This window comes from Atta colombica, unplaced genomic scaffold, assembly GCF_001594045.1.
Source record: "Atta colombica isolate Treedump-2 unplaced genomic scaffold, Acol1.0 scaffold252, whole genome shotgun sequence".
Classification (NCBI taxonomy): Eukaryota; Metazoa; Arthropoda; class Insecta; order Hymenoptera; family Formicidae; genus Atta; species Atta colombica.
Window position 1 is genome coordinate 626621 of NW_017259351.1, and position 11260 is coordinate 637880.

General features: G+C 29.4%; 2 protein-coding genes across 2 annotated transcripts; both read left to right on the plus strand.

Annotated features, from left to right (window-relative positions):
* The first annotated feature begins 2768 nt into the window (after positions 1-2768).
* On the plus strand, positions 2769-6456 carry LOC108689012 (glutactin-like). Its single transcript, XM_018195593.1, has 4 exons — positions 2769-2800; positions 3497-4808; positions 5053-5529; positions 5870-6456. The coding sequence occupies exons 1-4, from the start codon at positions 2795-2797 to the stop codon at positions 6454-6456; spliced, it is 2382 nt and encodes a 793-aa protein (XP_018051082.1). The 5' UTR covers positions 2769-2794.
* Positions 6457-7706: 1250 nt separating this feature from the next.
* Positions 7707-9591, plus strand: LOC108689010 (protein TolA-like). The gene is made up of 5 exons (XM_018195591.1): positions 7707-7730; positions 8183-8410; positions 8567-8763; positions 8898-9135; positions 9332-9591. The coding sequence occupies exons 1-5, from the start codon at positions 7713-7715 to the stop codon at positions 9422-9424; spliced, it is 774 nt and encodes a 257-aa protein (XP_018051080.1). The 5' UTR covers positions 7707-7712; the 3' UTR covers positions 9425-9591.
* Positions 9592-11260: the final 1669 nt, after the last annotated feature.

Here is an 11260-nt window from a genome sequence, read left to right on the forward strand (position 1 = left end):
ATTTGTAATCAAAAGTACAAGCAAGTCGTCGATGCATTCGCTGGATCTGCGTATAAAATCTGTATACTGAGAAAAATTTTTGATTAAAAATGGACGAATCAGAAAATTCTGATCACATTAATCAGAATTTTGATTATCTCACACATAATTATAAATTCAAATAAAAAAATTCGATTTGTTCATTTTCAATCAGAATTCCAATTGATGTAATCAGATTCTTTTTGTAATTTCCAGTGTAAAGCGTGAAAAGACTCTAATTAATTAAATAGTACGTTTATCTTCCTGTTCGCTATAATGGACGACTTCCCGTCCGCTTTGCGCGGATCGAATTATCAAATGCAGCATAAGGTCAGATCGAACCGCTGTGCTGTTTGCACTAAGTGTTTAATTACAATAAATAAGTTTTATACGGAAAATGAAAAATTAATCGTATGCGTTCGCACAGAATGTTCGACTCGAAGGGAAAGGAAATTCATCAGTCATCATTGTAAGCGCAGAAAAAAATACTGTATATACATATTAAATCAAAGAAATACATACGTCTTATAATTTGTATGGCTTTGTATGTCTGTGTTTTATATTCTGTTAAACTTATATCTATTTCCTCTTCTTATCGACTTTCTCTTTTCTCTTTCATCTATTCAAGGACGTGATCAATAACTACGATAAAAACTAAACACTTTTTCTATACCAACGAAAAATGCAAAGAATTTTATAAAAGGTAAGTATTATAATAACGTTTTATTTTACTAAATATAATTATTTTACTAAATACAAATATAATTATATCTCCCTAATTAACATAAACACATTGTTTTCTGTTATTTATTTAAAATCTTTCACTTTTGATGATCTGAATAATCGTAATAAACATGTTAATAAAATGTAATAATTATGATAATATTTGTGATAAACACATTAATAAAATGTTCTTTAAGATAAAATATACATACTTGTAATAATGAATATACTCAATTCCAATATTTAAAATTATAAAAACTATTTTTAAAATAGTTATCAGTAAAAATATCAATAAATAAGTTTTATATGGAAAATGAAAAATTAATCGTATGCGTTCGCACAGAATGTTCGAGTCGAGGGGAAAGGAAATTCATCAGTCATCATTGTAAGCGCAGAAAAAAATACTGTATATACATATTAAATCAAAGAAATACATACGTCTTATAATTTGTATGGCTTTGTATATCTGTGTTTTATATTCAACATTCTAAAAGCAAAATGTTTTTATGGTTGTAGTTAATATTTATAGCAGTTTTTTTCGAGTTCTTCGTGACAAAGTCGTATCAGGATTTTAATTTAGATTATAAAACTAAACTAATGAAAATGTTTTATCCTCTAGGAATTGTTTTTCTTAAAAACTGAAAATATTTCTTTATAATTTATAACATTATTATATTTTTATAATTATTTATAACAATAAAATTAAAAAAAGAACGAGTGGTTAAAAATATTAAACGTTCAGTATTTTTGTGAAGTAAATAAATTATTAATTTATTTTTTATGAATATATTATTTTCGTCGTATATTTGTGTTATTATCATTTAAGATTTAAATTCTTGAACACTATCTATTCTACATAGAATATTAAATAATAAAAAAAAAGTCTTTTAAAAGTAAAAACAATCATAAATGATTATTATAATTTCAATGAATAATTGTTGTAATTTAAAACAATAATTTGTTTTATGTTATAAAATATTAAAATTGCTAGAAATATTTTTTTACTTTTAAAAAAATATTACATTTATAACTACGAAGTATAACAAGTATAGAGATGTAATTATAATTTTTTCCAATATTTTAAAATTAATTAATTAACAAGATGACCGATTAGAAATCAGAAATTAGTAATTGCATTTAGAACAATATTAAAATCATATTATCATATAAGAATTCATTATTTACAAAATATAAATTAGCAATATAGTGAAAATTTATATATTACATTCTTTCCACTTGATTGGCAATAATTCAACCATAAAACCAGAAGGAAGAGACGTTCACCTGACGGTATGTAACAATCATTAGCTTTAAGATTTACTCAATGGAGCCTATATACATAAATCCATTGGAGCATTTTTATTGTGCAACAGCCACTTTCTCGAAAATCCTGAGAATTATGCAAAAATTAGTTTGAGAACTATATTAATTCACAAAATTATTATGCTAGTTATGCTCGCGCAAGTTTTCTCAGAATAACGACGAATAAAAGAAATAATCATTCTGGTAAATGATACAGTTATTATTACCTCTACAAGATGTTCAATGAACATTAGAAATACGTATCTGTATAATTATACTACAATTTTATATCATTATTCCATTTCCATTTAAATCTATGTAGCAAATATCTTATATTATAAATATTTCCTGTTATATGTTATTAACTAATTCAAGTTATATTAAATATCAAATAGGAAATCGAATTTAACCACATCCGCAAATTTAGTATGAATCGTTCGTCTGATTTCTGGTTGCATTACAATTTACAATTTATTTGATGATAATATGAATATAACAAATCATAAAGAGAGAGAAATATAAGTTAATAAAAAGCTAGATCAATAGTTACGATCATGGCTTCACTGATCAGGGAGAAGCGAAGTAATTTGACTCGGTTTTTCTTGATACGCTTTTTACAAAGTTTAGGAAAGTCCAACCCATTCTGTTGTCTTGCATCAGTAAACGCCGAATATAAAAGATGAGAGAATGTCGTTCGCAATCAGTTAACATCGAACTTTGGTTTCTACTCGTATCGAACTGTACGAGTATCATGTTGGTACGTGCTTTTTTTCAGTTTCCCAATTATTTTAAATAACGTTTACCGCATGTCGTTTATGTGTATCATAATATTGTAAACAGTGATTTACTTCCAAAAGTGATTTAATTTCATGGATACGTTGTGCAATGAAATCTTTTTCGACTTTTATCATATACTTGTGATAATTGTGTATTAATAATGTCATTAATATTTCTGATTTATGATTAGGTCAAAAACATTGAAAAAAATTTCGGGGCCTACCTTTCCTACATTTATTTATAAAAAGAATAATTTTCCTAAATTATTTAAACATTTAGATATAAGATACAGATTAAATCTAAAAAAATAATTTTAGATTTAAATAATTATGTAGAACGCTCAAATATAATGAGCAATGTTATAAAAAATTTTGACGTTTTAATGACTATTTTGAGATATCATTTTATATTAATTATATTGCTAATCCAACAAAATTATTTTTAGATCTGTATCTAATTAAATTTTTAGATATTTAGCAAAACATGAAAAACATCGTTTTTTTTTCATGTTTTTCAACCGTTTTCATTACACATATAATTTACACGAATATCAACTTAAACTTAAATTTCGTAAATTAATCAAACAAATTATTGTGCAATATTATATTTCCATTTTTATTAACACTTTTTCATATTAAATATAATTTAAAGCGCGTGTGCGCTGAATACATTCCAGATCGTAAACGTCATTCTCTTTACGTCTGCGATATGTTCCACCACAAAGGTCGTGACTTCGACGGGAGCTTCCGTCACGTCAGCAACGTCTACTAAATCGAAACACGTAGGTCCCACCCACAATATCTCTAATAATCAGGAGCAATCAAGAGGTATTCAAACTACACTAAGAATCCCGTCGCCTCAGGATATTAACTTGAGACTATCGCCTCATTATGGAAACGTCAAAGCATCAGTTATTCAGAGAGTGCCTTATACCAGGACGAATCATGGACCTGGTTCCCATGCATATGGCAGCGTGCCAAAGCAGCCGCTTTCCTACGTTGCTCCATCCATCCACCAGACAGAATCACATCGGAGCAATTCGTTGACTCCGTATTTTGGTATGTTGAATAATCCTGATGCTTACAAAGCTACAAGGAGTATCGAGAAACCGCTGGACGCATCCAAATCAATTGTGTCGCAGTCACATCAAAAACTGCAGGGCATCTATTCACCTAACTACAATGCGTTCTATCAGGAAAAACCAATTGAATTATCCAGCTTTTCCGATTTCGAATATTCCCCGCTCGCCAATATCGGCAAGCTTATCCCCCAAGGCATTTCTTCTCCTACTGTCCAGGCGCCAGTGTATAAAATGAGTTATTCACTGCCAAAAATTACCGATTACGCGCATGTGTACGCATCGAGCATTCCAACTGCGTCAAGCATTACTCCGTCATCGGATAAAATAACCCAAAGCCCTAGGCAAAAAGATGAAGCCACTGTAGACATGAATGGCAAAAAGATCTCAGTCCCAATCATTCAACTTCAGAGCAATTTAGATCTCTCGGAAGGTTTGCCCACTTTCGAGAGTCAGCCGTTTTTACTAAGCTCGAACTATCCAATTGAATCAGATGTGGGATTTAAATTTGCAGCTGGGCCAAAATTGAACTTAGCACTTCAATCAAGTAACATTTCGCCGTTTTCTTCGCCTCTATCGAGTTTTCAGGGTCAAGTTATACCAATTCAGACGACCAATGGTAGCCCACAATTTCCGCAGTACAAAGGTGCCAGTATAGAAGCTTACCCTGTTACGAATAATGTTCCTAAAGTGCAAGGCAATTACGAATCCCTTTATAATCAACCACAATTGCATTTTGACAAGGAGCGTAATGACAATGTGCAGACTGTTAATGTGCGACAAAATACCGCTCATCCTTCTGTCGGAACGCAAGGCATTCTGAATGATGCAGAAATTATCAATACGAAAAATCCAGAGCCACATACACCCCAACCTGATGATGATGACGATGAAACTAGAGATGATGAAAGTGTGTATTATCTTCTAATTTGTGTATTCAAAGTAAAAAAATTTAATTAAAATATTAATTTATGTGATATATTAAAAAGTGACATATTTTTAATTTTTCTAAAATGAATATTAAAATGAATATTAAAAATTATTTATATCAATATACTGCAGATATTTTGATAATAAACTGAAGTTTTTATTAAATTCTAATTTGAAATAATAAAACAAGCTTAAAATATTTATACTAGAAATATTATTTCTAGGATACCAAAATTCGGATAAGGAGTATGATGGCAGTTCCGAAGAGGATGATGTTGAGCGTCAATCAGGAAAACATTTCAAAGCGTCACCAATGGAAAGTGACTTCAAGCCTTCAACGTCTTATCCTTTCAAAGAGTACGACGAGAAATTTGGAAAGCATAGAACATACTCTGATGACGATGACTTTGAGGATAAACCATTTTCCAGCTATAAGAATTATTCATCAGACGATGACGAAGAAGAAGAAGACTCACCATCAGAAAATCGTGAATACATTGAATCCTCAAAACCATCGCATGATTCGTTCGAAGAGGAGGATGAGGAAGAGGAGGATGAAGAAGAAAGCCGTAAACAGGAGAAACGCAAGGAAACCAATGAAGATTCTTCCGAAGTACAATCTCCAAGACAATCCAAGTACTACCAGAAAGATTTTGAGCAAGAATTCGAAGAATCTTATAAAGAAGAGCTACCAAAAGAAGGTATGTAGAAACTGACAAATTATGTGTATTGTATATACATATACTGTCTAGAATTTACATTAGTTTTACCTAAATTAATAAATATTAGTTTTATCTAAAATTTGTCAACAAGCGTTATGTATTGTATATTGTTAAATTTTGTTTAATAACTTTATCTCTGAAAAGAACTTTAAAATAATAAACTCTTTTAATTTTAAAATAATATGATATTATATAAACACAAAATAAGCAGGAAATAAGTTATTTTTGATCTATAGAGATTTTTACATAAAACTATATTTTTATTAATTGAAGTAATAAATCAATAATGAAAATATTAAATTAATATTTTTAATTACAGAATACGTGCATGTGAAAGAAGTGCCAGAAATAGACAGTTATATTGATTCGAGTTCTTCTAAACGGCAACAAAGAAATAAATCTCGCGTAAAGCAAGAACAATCCAAAGAGTTGAAGAGTCAAGAATCCCGTAATTCCCGAAAAAATCGTAAGGTACCAAAGACGGATTATAGAGACAGCACCGCTTATGGTTCTGACATATCCACTAAAACGTCGCCCAAAGTGATCTACGAGGAGTTTTTTGGATACAAACAACCCAAGATTGAAAAATATTCTAAACACGCAAAAACTGAGAAGTTCTCATTCACTAAGAAATCACCGAAGAAAAATGATTATCTTCGTGCTGCTAAGTATTATAAAAATCCCAAGACTGAAAGCGAACACAGCTCCGAAGACAAAGATCCGAATTCTTCCGTGAATGACCGGAAATTGAAGAAAAACTCATCTAAGAAAACAGTTCTTAAATCGAATGTAAAACAATTGTCAGATTCTGGTGACGGAGCTTCTTTTTATGAACCAAGTATATTGAGCGGCCGAGTACGTTCTCCCACAAATGCAGAAATTTTTCGTGATCTGACGGGAATTTGAACAATTGAGTAAATATTAAGTTAAGAAACATATTATGTGTGCATATTCTCAAATTCCCAAATTCCCTCGTAAAATCTTGTATCGATATTATGTGTACGAAAATCTGAATTTTTTTCTACAGCTTTCTTAGAAAAAAGTAAGAATTATGCACATTTACGTTCGTTATTGTTACATCCTATTTTTATTATCTATTATGTAATTATCAAATAACACACAATAGATTTCACATATTATTTAAGTTTTTCTGTTTTCTTATTATTTACACTGTTATAATATATAGATAGTTATTATATCTGATATTAGAAATTATATCACAAATATTTTAATTTTTGACAAATATATTACAAATTTATTTCAAAAAGATAAGATAATAACTTTATAAAGAGAACTCAAATTTCTTATATCAAACAAATAATGCTAAAAATATAATTTAATGTATGTATAAAAATTTAATAAAAATTATAAATATAAGTTTAATTATATTGTTATTATGTTTTATAATATGTATATGATATGTGTGTGTGGATATTATATCAAATTATTAATTTCTTTGTATTTTATTATACAAGTGATTAATTTTTTTCATTTTACTATCCCATATTATAATTACATCATTCAAGTGCAACGTATTTTTGTTTTAACTTGGTTGTAATATTTATCCCATGAATGTAATATTATTATTAGATTATTTATATTAATATCTATAAAATTGATATTTAATTGTAATTAGTTCGTTAAAGAATTAATAATTAATTTTCTTAATTTTCATTATATCGATTTTATTTATATTTTATTTCATAACTATCTTATATAGAATCATATATAATCATATATAACCATACAAAACAATACACACGTATAAACAATACCACCTCATCAAGAGATCGAATGTCCTCTCGATCTATTAAATTTATTTGTCTACGTTAAAGCGGAAGTACTTGGTACGTACTCACAACTAGTTAACTACTTCCTGAATTCGAAGACGAGATATGATCTTTGTCCATCGATTTCTAAGACATAAGTGGATTCGTGTGCAGTGATTGTATAGCATACGCCTTCCAGAAAATCATCATTAGACAATAAAGGCCTATAATTCTGTTTGTGATACATGAGCTTTTACGGACACCTTTAATAGTTTTAATTAATTCTATGATTATCCCGAAGGCGCTATAGCATTCTTCCTCGTATCACGAGTTGTATATATACCAGAGGCCCACCAGTGAGAATTCAGTATCATCAGCAATATTTCTTGCAAAATGAAGATCATCGTAACGGTAACTCAAGCACATCTATATTTTATCAGATTTACAAATTTTATGAATAAGATTTTTTTATATCGTAACAAATAAAAAATTTATATTTTCAAAATTAACACATAGAAAGAATAATTTTATTAAAGTAAAAATTAGTTAGATAAAGATCTGAAAATAAATTTATTGAATTATCAAAACATTACATAGAAATTTCAAACATTACTGCAAAAAGTTTTGATATCTAGCAACTAGCTTTAATGTCCTACATAATTATTTTGATGATCCAACAAAAAATTATATTCAGATTTAGCTACATTTTTTGGCTACTTTAACAAAACTGTTCTTTAATTCTATTATATTGTGCAAATATTGAAAAGAATTCTAAAACTTCACAGAATCTAAGACAAAAACAGTGAACAAATCTTTTCTAACTTATATTTTCATCGATAAGAATAAGTATTAATTGATTGCAGATCGTACTTCTGTCCGCTATTGCGACCGTGGTAGAGCTGAAATCGGAATCAAAGAAAAACAAGCGCGGAGTAGCATTTTTCGGATCGCCTGATTTCTTTGGGTTCATGCCAGCCTTCGCTCCTTCGTGGGCTCCGAATTTTGCGACTTCGGCCTGGAATCCACCGACGTCTCCGGACGTAGCGCTCACACAGGTCGAAGTTCAAGCTACGCACGACGTGGCACTTCAGGTACGCACATTTATTTTACGCACTTCGTGTTACATCGCGCGTACTATACAGATTTCTATAGAAGTTTATGGTGTATACATATAGAAGTTATATAGAAATCTGTATCTTTATATCATACGTAAAATTTATGGAATATATTCGCTATCAATTTAACAGGCGTTGAAGGATCCGGCACCCGGTACGCCCAGCATCGCGTATCCACCCGAAGTTTTAAAAGCGATTCAACAAGCAAAAGAGGCAAACAACAACGTTGCCGTAGCTCAGCATAAAGTTGCGGAAGCGAAACAAGCCGCGCTGATTCAGCAGAAAATTGCATTGGCAAAGGAAGCAGCGGCAAGGGAAGCTGCCGCGAGGTATACAAATAATTAATTCACTCTGGTTTTTCGTCATTACATCTAATGTTCTACTGCAGACTGCCACGTGACATTCACTATCTTTCTATCTATCTTTTTTACATTGCGCATTTATAACTTTCCACTTTATGCAGATCGCATGAAATTTCACAACATGCTGAGACCGAAGCTAAAGCTAGCGCCCGACAGCTCGTGGCATTACAACAGAGATTAGCAACCCTAAAGGATACTGTGGCAGCTGCACAGAGAGTAGCAGCAGCAAGAGAAGCCGCCGCAGCTGCAGCAATCCAAAGAAATGCAGCTAACACCGCCGCAGAATTACGAAAGCAGGATGTTGATAAGCAAATTAATCAGAGTGAGCAGGAAGCTAAGGTAGTATTATCAAAACTTTTTATTATATTTCTCTATAAAATAAAACAGTTATTTTCACGAATATTGTTAATAATATTAATTATTAATATGACATGAATCTTACTTAAAAATTGTTATCATTTTTATTATATTAATTGTTATAAGCTCCTGACGTCAATTTATTTTTAATGTGTTTATGTGCATTTAATCTAAATAGGAAAAAGATATAATAGCTGCAAAAGAAAACGCAATAGCAGCTGCAGTTCAGCATGCGAGCTTACAGAAACCTGCTCATCATCCTTGGGGTTAAGAACTGTTTCGTGACATTATATATATTTTATATATGTATATCAATATAACAGCATATTATACATTTGGTGATGGTTACATAAAAGGGCATTTATATAGTATGTTATAATATAATTTAATAATTATTATATGTAAAGATCGTTTCATCAATAAAGTTATATACAGTTTTATTTTGTGAATTTTCTGTCATTTTTTTATTTTCTGTTATTTTATATTTTTTTTATAATCATTTATTTAATATATAGATAATAACATAATTTATATGTAGATCTAGAAAATATTTTTATTCCCTCAAAAAAGACTTTTATTTTTATCTACATAATATATATTAAGTATTCTTACTTTTATTATGAAATATTAATGTTTATTATATTTGACAATACTATACTGTATATATTATACAATTATTTTGTTTAGCATATTGAACAATAATCTTCCTAATTCGTTTTAAACCAAAATATAAATATGTCGTTATTTTTTAAAATTTCATTACAAATCAAAATTATTGTAAAACATAAATTAATCTACAAGGACCCCTTATTATTCAAAAGAAATTTGGAGATGACAGGAGTCCGGCACGGTAGTCGTTGTACAAATAATATACAAATATAATACAAAATTTTTTATTACAATAACGCGCTTATATTTTTCGGCTCATTTTTGAGCCCTCTTCAGAGACATAAATCACTTTTATAGATGCAATAATACATAATAACTATTTTGCCAGTAGTGAGCTCTCTTTACTATCTACTCTACACAAATTTTGCAAGCCAAATATCTTCACCGTGTTGTCGCTCGAACAAGTAGCTAACTTTTAAATCGTAATTCATTTCTGCATTGTAAATCATGTCCTCGTAATCGGTATCGATGGTATTTAAAACGGACATCATTTTGAAAGTTAATTAAAGCAAACGAAATTTTAATAGCGAAATTTATGCGAAGAAATCAGAAAAAAGGCGGTCGCGAATACGGTACAGATTATGAGTAGTTATTTAATGCATGCTGTCATTTATGTAAAAGCATTTTAACTTTAACTAAATTCATCTACGATAACATTATTAAAATATAAAGCATTTTGATAAAAATTATCTAAATCAACACAAATCAAAATTTGTTAAATATAATCTCATAATATCTGCCCATATTTTATCAGAAACACACACACACACACACACACACACACACACACACACACACACGCGCGCGCGCACGCATATCAATTAATAATTAATCCTAATAATTTATTCTAGAATAATGAGATGTCCAATAGTTAAAAATGATTTTTAAAATAACAGTTAGAAAATTAAATACACATTTTCGTAACCATATTTTTGTTAAAGCAATCATAAAAAAATAAAAAAATTATTTGTATAAAACTGAAATTTATTTATTTTCATAATTTGAATTTAAACAAATAATTATTGTACATATTAATTATGCAATGCTAAATTCCTATTGTCATTAAAATAGTATTATTAACATTATTACTAGTGAGAGAATATTTAATAAAATTAAAAAAACGACGAAAATGTACTCTAAAATACACCATTAAATTAATTTCACAACTTGATTTTAAAATATATAGCAATTGTCATTGAATCATCATTGGTAAAATTATTACTTTCAGAAACTGACAAGAAAATTCGGGATTAATTCCTGTACAAAAATCTCGAACGGAACACCAAACTAGATTTTATAAATGGACTTTACAGAAAGCGACAAAGATTAATTCTTCATGATAAGAATAATTACGAACTTACTTTCCATCGATACAAATTACGTATTTATAGGCATACATCTTACGCGAGAGACAGCGATGAAGTCTTTGTATATAATA